Here is a 12,958-nt window from a genome sequence, read left to right as displayed (position 1 = left end):
ATTGCAAAGAAATGCAATAACATTTATTGCGAAATAACGTAATAGTATGGAGAAATAAAGCGTTCGCTGCGAAACTTGCCCTGGCATCACTTGCCCTGGCGTCACATATTCGCGTTCGCTTTCGCGCCAAGCCTTTAAAGACCTGTTCATACTTCATGCGAATGCGAATGCGAAGCGAATTTGACGTCATGAAACATTCGCTGCGATATTCGCCCGAGTTGAAATCTGTTCAACTTTTGCAAAATTAGCAGCGCGAATACTTGCCATGACGTCTCAAATTCGCGTTTGCTTTCGCTTTCGCGCCGAGTATGAACCGGGCTTTAATGTAAAAGCATTGCAATATAACACGATAGTATTGTGAAATAACGCAATAGTATTGCGAAATACTGCACTCTGAGGATTGAAAAACTATTGCGTTACTTCACAATATTAGGCCTACGTTATTTCGCAAATTTATTTTATTATTTTGCAAAACTATACTAGGGGTTATTTCGCTTTTAAAACCAGGCACGAACTGGCTTCTGTATTTGTTTACCAAAGAAAACTAATACTATAATAATAGAAAACATGATGAGTTCAACCTACAGCACCAGGGTTAAAGCCCCTGCTTCAAATCTGCCCTCTCACGGAACTATTGACACTCTGTCTTATGACGACGGCGTCCGAAACTCTCTTGGGAGGGCATCGTCTGATAAAAATAGTCTCCGGAAGGGTCTTGCTCGACCTAGGAAAACCATCCTTTTTGGTCAGCTTAATTGTCGAAGTCTCTCTTCGCTGTCATCAAGAGAGGAACTTAATAAACACATATGTGACTACAACCTATCTGTTACCTGCATCCAAGAGCACCGTCAAGTACATCGACCTGAAGACCCTGATATCCGAATCTCTAGTTTAGGATCATCAACCATCTTCACCTCTTCTGCAACCCGGAATCGACAAGGTGCAGCCGTTGGTGGTGTAGCAATAACTGTTCAAACATCACTGCTCCCGCTGCTGACTTCTATCTCTAAGATCAACGACAGAATTATGCTCGCCATCTTCAAAGGCAATCCCAAGACATACGTTGTCTCCTGTTACTCTCCCACTAACACAAGTGATGAGGCGTCTATTACTGGGTTCTACAAATTTCTCAATGACACAATTGCCTCCATTCCCCTACATGCCCTCCTTGTCATCGGAGGGGACTTCAACGCTCATGTTGCAAGGCAGTTCTCCTACCACTCTACTACCAACCGTAATGGTCAGCTCCTCAGTGACTTTGTTAATCGTAACAACCTTCTGATTACCAACACACTATTTCAGAAGTCCTCCAAAAAGCTCTGGACTCACCGTTCACCTAACAAGTACCTGTCACAGATTGACTTCATCCTGTGCCGTAAACGTTGGAGAAACAGCATCCTAGATTCTCAAGCGTATTCAACATCTGACCCAATTGGCTCCGACCATCGTATAGTCTGTGCTAAGATAAGGCTCAGTCTTCGTTCCTGTTATGGAGTGGCATTACGCGGCCACCGTATCCATATTCTATGATGTTATTACCGGCTGTTAATAAACGTCTCTCAGTGAATGCTACACTTGAGTCCTGCCGTCGTTAGAACATGGTGTCAGAAATTAGCTGAATCCAGCGCCATTACCGCAAAGAACCGGCAAAATCTTCGGCAATCTTGGTGAACGGATCACAAGGCATCCGTCGGCAGCACAGACTGATCCTGTCACACATGGTAGGCTGTGCAAGAGAACGATAAACTGAATTTTCACGCGGAGTTCCCGCCATTGAACACGTGCGTATTACACTGTGAACGATAGACTGTACATGTACGTATACATTGCACGTTGAGTTCACGCCATTGTCGTCAACGTGCGTTTCGCTGTAAACTACGGAGGCCTGTAACGGACACATCGCGGTGTACATTACGCACGCACTGCATATTAACCATGGCGCACTCGCTCATTCCCCCACCGGCGAAAATGGACATGAAAGGAGACCAGGTTTCCAACTGGCAATTTTTCAAGGCAAGTTGGCAGAACTATCTAGTGGCCACAGAACTGGATAAGAAAGATACTTCCATCCATGTGGCTACATTACTCACAGTTATGGGGAAGGAGTGCTATGAAGTGTACGAAAATCTGCCACTAACAGAGGAACAGAGAAAGTCACCACAGCAAATCCTAACCAGCCTTGGAGCTCATTTTGACCCTAAACGCAATGTGGTGTACAAACGATTCATGTTTAACTCCTGTAAGCAAGAGCCCAAAGAGAACATTGACACTTTTTTGAACAGGCTGAGAAAGTTGGCAACCACATGCAATTATGGAGCGCTTCTCGATGAAATGCTCCGAGACAGGCTGGTCATAGGAGTAGTAGGCAACAGCATCCGTGCTCGTCTGCTGCGTGAGTCGTCACTGACATTGCAGAAAGCCATAGACATATGCCGCAGCAGTGAACAGGCAGCGATCCACCTTCAGCAGATGGATCCGGTAGAGGCAGAGACAGCACACTTTGTGAAAAACAAGCAGCGGACACAGAAATCTGGAAAAGCCAGCAAGCCTCCGAACATAAATTGCAAATACTGTGGCAAATCACACAGCAAGGGCAAGTGCCCAGCCTACGGGACAACTTGCTCTAAGTGCCAAAAACGCAACCACTATGCGCAGGTTTGCCAGTCGTCGGGCAAAGACCGCACCAAACGTCAGCCACAGAAATCCACACAGAAGCTCCACCAAATGCATGGAGACGAAAGTGGCAGCGACGAAAGCATCTATACAGTGCAGTCAAAGCCCAAGCAGCAATACTCTGTTGAGCTAGCAGTGGAGACGCCAACAAGGGATCTGACAAAGACCATCAGATTTCAGCTAGACTCTGGTGCAACTTGCAGCACCATGAAGCTGACAGACTACAAGCAGCTCAGTGACACGCCTCCGGTGCCATCAAAGACTAAACTGAAACTGTACAATGGCACAATAATTCATCCTGTTGGAGCTGCCAGCTTGAGATGCCAGATCAAAGGGGTCACCAGGAAAACCCACTTCGAGATCGTGGAGGATGCCCCCTCATCTCTGCTGTCAGGTAAAGCAGCAGAAGCTCTGGGACTAATGCAGTTCGCACAGGAGTGCTTAGTGCATGCAGTGACAGAGTCACCGACTCAAACCAAGGAACAGGTCCTCAGTGAGTACAAAGACGTATTCACTGGCCTTGGTCGGCTACCAGGTCTCTACCACATAGACATTGATCACAGTGTCACTCCAACGCAGAACACCAGGCGCAGAGTACCCATCCCGGTGCGGGCAGAGCTGAAACGAAAGCTAGACAGCATGACAGCCCAAGACACCATTGCCCGGGTGACTGAGCCTACCAAGTGGATCCACAACATGGTAGTCGTCAGAAAGCCAAACAAAATCAGGGTATGCTTGGATCCACACGGCCTGAACAAGGCCATTACCCCATTCCCACCGTAGACGAAGTAGCCCCGAGGTTACTGGTTCTGCCAAGGACGGTTTTCTTCAAGTCGTCCTTGATGAGCCCTCCAGTTATCTGACAACATTTTGGACGCCTTACGGGCGTTACCGCTGGTTGAGGATGCCCTTTGGTATCTCTTCAGCACCGGAAGAATTCCAGCGCAGGCTCCATGAGTGCCTGGAAGGCCTGGAAAACATCGCAGTGATTGCAGATGACATCCTCGTCTACGGCTCAGGAGAAACGCAGGCTGAAGCAGAAGCCTCACACGACGCTGCATTCACCGCTCTTCTCTCGAGATGCAGAGAGCGGAATCTGAAGCTGAACGCAGGCAAACTACGGTACAAGCTACCCAGTGCCACATACATGGGACACGTCTTCAGCTCAGACGGACTATCTCCAGACCCAGAGAATATCAAGGCCATACTCGACATGCCTCGCCCTACAGACGTCCAGGGAGTGCTGAGACTCATCGGAGTGGTAACCTATCTGGCTAAATTCTTGCCGGAACTGAGCACAGAATGCGAGCCACTATTTGACTGATTGACACATCATGACGAGGCCCTGGACAAGATCAAGAAGCTCATCACTAAAGCACCAGTACTGAGCTACTATGATGTCAACCAAGACATCGCGATCGAGTGTGATAGCTCCGAGGTTGGGCTAGGAGCCGTCATCACACAAAATGGCCGCCCAGTCGCGTACGCCTCACGAGCACTTTCTGCCACAGAACTATGCTCAAATAGAAAAAGAGTGTTTGGCAATCGTATTCGCCACACAGCGCTTTGAGCAATACATCCTAGGCCGCAACAAAGTGCTCGTGCTCGCCGACCACAAACCTCTGATGAACATCTTCAGAAAGCCAATCTTGGTGAGCCCGTCTACAACGTATGCGACTCCGCCTACAGAAGTACTCACTACACGTAGAGTACAAGCAGGGTTTGCGAATGTACTTGAGCGATACACTGTCGCGAGCATTGTTGCCAACACGACAAGTCACAGATCAGACACCAGACTCTCTGATCTTCTCCGTCACTCAGGAGCAGAAGCTCAACATGGAGTTGGAGAACATGGAACCAACCATCTTCGTCACAGACGAGCGTCTGCAGAGAGTCAAAAAGGCAACGCTCGCTGACCAAACCCTACAAACGCTGATGCAGGTCATCCAAGCAGGCTGGCCAGGGGACAAGGCTCAGTTCCCTTGTGTATCAGGGAATACTGGCCATACAGAGATGAGCTGAATAAACGTCTCTCAGTGAATGCTACACTTGAGTCCTGCCGTCTTTAGAACAGTTCCACAAAACCTACTGCCCGTCCTAGACTGAACTGGTCTGCAATGGCTTCAGATAGAGAACTTGCATCTTCTTTTGAGGACCGTATCACCCATGAGTGGTCCTCATTGTGCCCTGACGACCAATCTTATGGCTCCTTCGTCAAAGTGTTTGAGAGTGTTGGGAAGTCTCTCCTTCCATCACAAACCAAACGACCACCTAGCATTGCATCATCGACACCAGTCAATGTAGCTCGAACAAAGGTACTCACCTCCTTACCAACCAATCTTCCTGCTGCTCAATCCAACCTCAGTAGTGTGTATGACGAGCAAGAAGACCTCAGAGTCAACAACATCCTCAGTACTTTTGACGAGTTGGAATCGACCAACTCCATCCAAAATGCCTGGAAACTGGTAAAACAGCTCTATGGTAAACGTCCAAACACCGTTTTCATTCAAGGTGATGATCGACTTGCCTCTTGGAAATCCCATTTTGAGAAGCTTCTCCGCTCTGATAATGCCTCCAATGACCCAGTCTCCATTGATCCCGTCTTTGATCCAAACCCTAACATCATAACTGGCAAATTCTCCCAAGCCGAGGTCAACATAGCCATTAAACAAATGAAGCTTGGCAAGGCTCCTGGTCTGGACAACATACCTATTGAAGTTTGGAGGCTTCCTAAACTTAAGAAATATCTCACAAGGTTCTGCAATGCAACCCTTGAAGGCAACCGCCCTCCAGAATGGGGCTTTTCCGGCATCGTCCCAGTTCCAAAGAAAGGGGACCTCACCATCCCAGACAACTACCGGGGAATCAGCCTCTCTCAAACTGCTGCCAAGGTATACAATCAACTACTTCTGAATCGCATTCGTCCGGAAGTTGAGAAGATACTCCGTCCCAATCAAAGTGGCTTTCGGCCTCTACGTTCAATCTCATCTCAAATCCTTGCCCTCAGGCGCCTTATTGAGGAAATTCGTAACCACCAGAAGGAAGCTGCCATCATTTTCATCGATTTCTGTAAAGCATTTGACTCTGTTGACAGACCAACAATGTTTAAGATCCTGCATGCTTACGGTATCCCGGAGGAGACCACTCATGCCATCAACATTTTGTATGAAGATACAAGTGCTGTTGTTCTCACTCCCGAAGGTGAATCAGATTCGTTCTCCGTCAACACTGGAGTTCTTCAAGGTGATCCTCTCGCCCCGTACCTATTCATCATAGTTCTGGATTATGCCCTGCGGACAGCATTAAGTGTAACCGATGGTCTCACCCTCTCACACCGTAGGAGTAGTAGACACCCTGCCCAATATCTATCCGACCTAGATTATGCAGATGACATTAGTCTGCTTGCAGACACCCTCCTTGATGCCGAATCTCTCCTCCATAAAGTAGGAGCTTGCTGCAAGTCCGTTGGTCTCTCTCTTAACGCAAAGAAGACTAAGTACATGTACATGGCCATCAACCCATCTACCTCTGATGACGTCACTGCACTAGATGGCAGTAAGCTCCATAAAGTTGATGACTTCAAGTATCTGGGCTCCTACACCAACACAGCTCATGACATCGAGTGTAGAAAAGCTCAAGCTTGGTCTGCTCTGTTCTCACTGACCAAAGTATGGAGATCCTCGATCTCCAAGACCACCAAACTTAAGATCTTCAAGACCTCAGAAGAATCCATCCTCCTCTACGGTTGCGAGTCCTGGACCCTGACCAAACAGTTCTCTGCGTCCATTGATGGCACCTATACACGGATGTTGCGGGCTGTTCAGAACGTTTCTTGGCAACACAATCTCCCTAACTCTGTTTTGTATGGTGCCCTTCCCCCTATCTCCACCACCATCAGACAGCGTCGCCTTCGGCTAGCCGGTCACGTTTATCGACATAATGAGCCAGCTAGTCAAGTTCTCCTCCGGAATCCTGGAGCCCCCTCGACGAAAAGGTCGTCCCAACATGACCCTGAAAACATCCATCAAGCTAGAAACTGGTCTGAGTGGTCCATCTCTTTCCAACACTATGCTCGACAGCGACAGTTGGGCCCAACTTATCAAGTCATCATGAAAATGAATGAATGAATGAAGAAGAAGAATAAATATTGTGGCGTCCGTGCCGGTCGGCCGCCAGAGGGCACCAGCGCGGTTCCACGGTGGAGCCGCGCAGTGGAGGCCCTGGTGGCCGGCCGGGAATTTTGGTGGGAGGAAAGGGGGAAACAAGGGGGTTTCTGGGGACGGATTTTCTCATGAGGGAGGATGTGGGGGATGGTAAAGTGGAATTTCGGGACTTGGGCGGGGGGTTAAGTCATTGCAGTACGTCTACCCCTGCGGGGGCGGGTGTGCTCATTACCATAAATCATCAATGACTGGTACCCTGTCCCACGAGGGGCCGCCCCGTGCTGTAGACGGCAGCGCAGCAACGGTTCGTTCCAATCGGACAATCCCGAGTTGTGCTGGTCGATGCAGCGGGGGTGGAGCTTCGTCGGGATATACCCCAGATATTCTGTAACAACACAGTATATGCCAGGTCCCACGAGGGACCGCCCCGTGCTGTAGACGCTGGCGCAGCAGACGTTTCGTTCCATTCAGAACGATCCCGAGCTGTGCTGGTTGATGCAGCGGGGGCGGGGTTTCGTCCTGGGGCAACCCGCAATCCCTACGCTCATGAAAATAGTGCTAGGCCCTACATGGAAGCGCCACTTGGTGCTTACATGGATACGACTGGTGAGGCCTCCCATTCTGGGCGCCCCCAGACTGGATTTGCCCATATAGCGGGGGCGGGAAACCGTCCGAGCACGCATCAGGGGGCACAACCGGGCGCGGATCTCCCCCAGCAGTACTTTCGTCCCCACTATCGCAGTACGGCGAGTCCTGACATCCACTCGGAGCAGGCCCACACTGCACGACTCTATGGGACGGAGCCGGTGGACTTGCTCCGCACGGGAGTCTATGGGGCGGAGCTGACAGAGTTGCTCCGCACGGGAGTTTATGGGGCGGAGCCGACAGAGTTGCTCCGCACACGAGTCAATGGAGTGGAACCCGTGGAGTTGCTCCGCACACGAGTCAATGGACGGGAGTCCGTAGAGTTGCTCCGCGCACGAGTCAATGGAGTGGAGCCCGTGGAGTTGCTCCGCACACAAGTCAATGGACGGGAGCCCGTAGAGTTTCAACGCACACGAGTCAATGGGGCGGAGCCAACAGAGTTGCTCCGCACGGACGTCTATGGCGCAGAGCTGGCAGGGTTGCTCCGCACGGACGTCTATGGTGCGGAGCCGGCAAGGTTGTTCCGCACGGGAGTCAATGGGGCAGAGCTGCTCTGCACACAAGTCAATGGTGCGGAACCGAAGAGGTTGCTCCGCACGGGAGTTTATGGGGCGGAGCCGACAGAGTTGCTCCGCACACAAGTCAATGGAGTGGAACCCGTGGAGTTGCTCCGCACACGAGTCAATGGACGGGAGTCCGTAGAGTTGCTCTGCACACGAGTCAATGGGGCGGAGCCGGCAAGGTTGCTCCGCACGGGAGTCAATGGGGCAGAGCTGCTCCGCACACAAGTCAATGGTGCGGAGCCGACGAGGTTGCTCCGCACGGGAATTTATGGGGTGGAACCGACAGAATTGCTCCGCACACGAGTCAATGGAGTGGAACCCGTGGAGTTGCCCCGCACACGAGTCAATGGGGCGGAGCCGACAGAGTTGCTCCGCACGGACGTCTATGGGGCAGAGCTGCTCCGCACACAAGTCAATGGTGCGGAGCCGACGAGGTTGCTCCGCACGGGAGTCAATGGGGCAGAGTTGCTCCGCACACAAGCCAATGGGGCGGAGCCGGCACGGTTGCTCCGCACACAATCTAACGGAGCGGAACCGACCCGGCTGCTCGGCCGTACACCACTGCAGTTGGGAGATCCCCTGGGACGTCACCACCAGGTGCTCCGGGGGGGGGGGGGACCCAGTTTCTGCCAATGTTTGGGCGGCCCCTAAACAGGGGGGCGCTCCCCAAGTTCCAGTCAAGCGGGGGACTACAACGCCTGATCACTTCAGGCAAGAAGGTCGGAGACCACTGATGCTCCCCAACAAGTTTGACGGGATCTCGTCATGGTCGGATTACTTGATCCATTTTGAGAGCGTTGCAGCAGTCAATCAGTGGGGCGAGGCGGAGAAGGCGATGTTCCTTGCGTCTCACCTAAAGGACACGGCTCAGGAGGCATTGGCGGATATGGTCCCGGAAACGCGGAAGGAATACTCCTCCATTTTGGAAAACTTCGAGCAGCAGTTCGGGGTGACAGCACAGATTTCGCTACATCGGGCTCAGTTGTCTATGCGTACGAGGGGCCGAGACGAGTCACTCAGTAGCCTAGGACAATCCATCCGACGGTTGGTGTTGAAGAGCTACCCGAAGCTGCCCACACAGGCCCGTGAGGATTTGGCAGTCGAGGCTTTCCGCAATGCCGTTCGAGAGGAACAGCTGCAGCGTCACATCTTCTCCAGGAAAGCGACGACTTTGATCGAAGCAGTCACTCTGGCGACCGAAATGGAAGCATTTCTCGAGTCACAAGCGCAAAACAGAAAAGGGAAACCGATGGCTAGTGCCCAGGTGGAGTGCTATGGGTGCCACGAATTTGGACACATCAGGCGGTACTGCCCTCATCAGAAACGGCAGTCTGCCTCCTTCCAACCACGACCACAGAAAGAGGAAATACCGAAACTTCCTGTTCCGGAGCCGGCTGTTCGGGCCAGGCCGGCCTTGGGTGGGACGTCTCAGGCAAATTACGTGGTGGGGAGGATCGCGGGGAAACCAGTGCGTTGCCTCCTAGACACCGGAGCAACAGTGAGACTGATCTCGGAGCGAATCTACAACGCCTGGCCCGGTGCCGAGAGACCGAACCTCCTTCCGTCATCTCCAGCTCTGAGGATGGCGGACGGCATCCCCATGCCGACAAGAGGAGGGGGGGCAACTTCGAACCTACAAGTGGGGGATCTGCGCGCAAACCACACCTTTACCGTGGCCGATATCGAGCCAGACGTGATACTCGGAATTGATTTCTTGTCAAAGTATCACTGCGAATGGCGATGGGGAGACAACGCCGTCATCATTAACGGGAAGGCAGTCCCCTTGGGAGGTGTTACGCACAAACCCATGGTGGCGAGAGTGCAGGTGACGGAGAACATGATAATCCCAGCTGGTCACGAGGCGATCCTCACGGAGGAGATAAAGACTGAACCACGGATGGGAGTCAGGATGGTTTACCCCAGCTTGGAGGCTACGGACAATTGTCGGGTGGCGGTCGCTACCGGCCTGGTTGACACAAACAATGGAACCGTGCCGGTTCGGGTTTTCAACCCGACGACCGACCCTGTAACGGTCTACAAAGGCAGCCGCTTGGCTCTCTTCTCACCAATGGAGGGTCTGGATGTGATCGAGCTGGAGGACGGGCAACAAGGATCTGCCGTCAACCACCTCCCTTTGGGTGACACCGGACAGAGGACGGATGCCCAGAGAGAGGCACCGCCCCATCTGCAAGACCTCCTGGAGCGAGGAGCCGCGAACCTTGACCTTGTTGAACGTTCCCGACTGGCTGAATTGCTGACGGAATCCGCTGGAGCATTCACTGGCCCGGACGGCAAACTTGGTCAGACCGAACTGCCCCGACACACAATAAATACAGGGACAGCAACGCCTATACGTCAACCGCCGAGGAGATTGCCGATACATAAACGGCAAGAAGCGGACCGGCAGGTAAAACAGATGCTGCAGGATGGCGTGGTTGAGCCCTCCCACAGCCCTTGGTCATCCCCGGTGGTGCTGGTCCGGAAGAAGGATGGGTCTGTCCGGTTCTGTGTCGACTACCGGAAAGTCAATGAGGTGACGATGAAGGACGCCTACCCCATCAACAGAATCGAGGACAACCTTGACGCTTTGAGCGGGGCGAAGTGGTTCAGCACCCTTGATCTGGCCAGTGGCTACTGGCAAGTCGACATGGACCAGGGTGACCGGGAGAAGACGGCTTTTGGGATGCAGAACGGCCTGTACCAGTTGACCGTTATGCCCTGTGTTGAGGGGGTTGCAGTGGCAGGTGGCAGTAGTCTACCTGGGTGATCTTGTGGGGGCCAGACTTCGAGGAACACCACAAGCGGCTGACCACGGTCCTGGAGCGATTCCGAGCCACCAGCCTGAAGCTCAAACCGAAGAAATGCGATCTCTTCAAGACCGAGGTGTCCTTCTTGGGTCACCTCGTGTCGGCCGAGGGAGTAAGGACGGATCCGGAAAAGGTCGCAGCCATCAGGAACTGGCCGCAACCAGCAAACCTGACTCAAGTAGGGAGTTTTCTAGGCCTCGCGTCCTACTACAGGCGCTTCATTGCGAACTTCGCCGAGATTGCTCGCCCCCTCCATGCCCTTACCACCAAGAGCCAAGGGGCGTTCTCCTGGGTGAGTGCTTGCCAGTCAGCATTGGAGCACCTCAAGGACGCATTGACCACCGCACCCATGTTGTGCTACCCATCATCTGCGGAAGAGTCAGACATATCAAAAGCGACATTACGATCGTCGAGCAGAAAGTGCCAGCTATAAGCCTGGCCAACCTGTGTGGTTGTATACCCCCTCCAAGAAAGTGGTTCGCACGCCCAAGTTGCAGTGCTGGTGGGACGGGCCCTTCGTGGTGACACAGAAGATCGATGATGTCACGTTCCGCGTGCAAAAATCCCCTCGAGCCAAAGCCAAGGTGGTTCATTCCAACCGGCTTAAGCCGTATCTGGGCGACGCCGAAGTGGACTGGTGGAGGCGCGTAGCGCAGAACCTGCCAAAAGGGGGACCGCCAACAACCCAAGACCAGGAGGTGACGCTACCACCGAGTCCGTCAACTGACACTACCCGGGAGGACCCGCCGGCCGGGGTGGGTGGTCAGTTAGCCGAGGAGGGACCACTACCAGTTCAGATGGGGAAGGGGACACTGCCTCCGGAGCCGACGGCGGCTGCCGCCCCAGAAGGACCGGGCAGCGAGGACGCCGGATCCGATGCGGAATTGGCCGAGCCCGAAGGGGGACAGCCCTCTTCACCACGATCGGCGCTGGCTCCTGGGAGAGTCACCAGGGTTGGCCGGAAGATAATCCGACCAAGCCGTTATTGCCAACAAATAACCAAATGCTCTTCTTTTTCTTCCCCCTGCAGGATGGACCCGGCCCCGATTCATTGCCCGCACTGTGACCAGACGTTCGGGAGGAGGAGGAACTTTAAGAGGCACCTAAACACCGCGTGTGTGGCGCTCCAACCGGAGCGCCCATACCCCTGCCAGAGAGGATGCGGAGTTCGGTTTTTTAGGGCAAAAGTCCGCGCCAGACACCACCGGTTCTGCCAAGGGGACAGCGTGGCCGTGGTGATGGCGGAGGCCGATGCGCTGGAGGTGCACGCCAGTGACGACGACATGGGACAGGCCCCGTCCCCGCCTCATCTCTCCCCGGCAGGGGACCCCAGACCCACCTCCATTCGGACGGTGTGGTCCGGCAGGACGGTCCCCGTCGCCGCCGCCACTAAGAAGACGGGTAAGTCCAGAGTCGTCAGGGGGGCCGGGGGGCGCGACCACCCGGAGCGGTCCTCCCGGCCTTCCCGCCCGCGAATATTTTATTTACACAATAGTACAGGGTACCCATTTTTCAGGCGACTTGAATAACGGTTATAGGATTGTAGAGCGCCGCGTAGCGGCGCTCTACAATCCTGTAACCTTTTACCTACGCGCGCGCGCGTATACTCTCTCCACGTGTGTGAAAGTATATAATTTATGAATTGCAAAGTTTTGTCGAGCACCGCCGTAGCCTAGTGGTTAGGTATGCTGGCTAATGATCGGAGGTCTCGAGTTCGATTCCTCGCTCTGCCCACTCAATTTTTGCTCTTTTTTTCAACAATTTAAAGTTGTATCTTTAAAACGTTATTTTTCAGTCAGATACTACTTGTATAGCAGCAATTTCCTTTTCCTGATCCGAGGCTCTGGAGGATTTTTTTTAAAAGGGAAATAAAGTCCGAAATCCGTACCAAGTTGAAAAATAGTAGCCTCCACTCAAGCCTGGTTATAAAAACCAAGCCCCATAGGAAAGCGCACAAAGTACCCAGATAGTTTGTGTAAAAAAAAATCGCTTCCCGCCTGAACAGGACAGGTCGCCTGGTCGGCGGAGCCGGGACCGGGCCGAGCGACCCTGCCAGCCACCACCCTGGCGGAGTCCCCGACCGGCGGTTCCCCTGGAGCCGTGCCCA

The 12,958-nt window shown here is 53.1% G+C and overlaps 2 protein-coding genes across 2 annotated transcripts; both read left to right on the top strand.

The window, feature by feature from the left end:
* Positions 1 to 567: 567 nt before the first annotated feature.
* LOC119727830 (craniofacial development protein 2-like) lies at positions 568 to 1,530 on the top strand. Its single transcript, XM_038199902.1, has one exon. The coding sequence runs from the start codon at positions 568 to 570 to the stop codon at positions 1,528 to 1,530; it is 963 nt and encodes a 320-aa protein (XP_038055830.1).
* A 405-nt stretch (positions 1,531 to 1,935) lies between these two features.
* LOC119727829 lies at positions 1,936 to 3,456 on the top strand. The gene has a single exon (XM_038199901.1). The coding sequence runs from the start codon at positions 1,936 to 1,938 to the stop codon at positions 3,454 to 3,456; it is 1,521 nt and encodes a 506-aa protein (XP_038055829.1).
* The last annotated feature ends 9,502 nt before the right edge of the window (positions 3,457 to 12,958 follow it).

This window comes from Patiria miniata, unplaced genomic scaffold (genome assembly GCF_015706575.1).
Source record: "Patiria miniata isolate m_02_andy unplaced genomic scaffold, ASM1570657v1 HiC_scaffold_20, whole genome shotgun sequence".
NCBI classification, from domain to species: Eukaryota; Metazoa; Echinodermata; class Asteroidea; order Valvatida; family Asterinidae; genus Patiria; species Patiria miniata.
The sequence above is the reverse complement of the archived record's forward strand: the minus strand, read 5'-3'. Positions and strand labels throughout refer to the sequence as shown.

Excerpts from the sequence above, each read along its gene's own strand:
- LOC119727830 (XM_038199902.1), top strand. The coding sequence starts at position 568 with ATGATGAGTTCAACCTACAGCACCAGGGTTAAAGCCCCTGCTTCAAAT.
- LOC119727829 (XM_038199901.1), top strand. The coding sequence starts at position 1,936 with ATGGCGCACTCGCTCATTCCCCCACCGGCGAAAATGGACATGAAAGGA.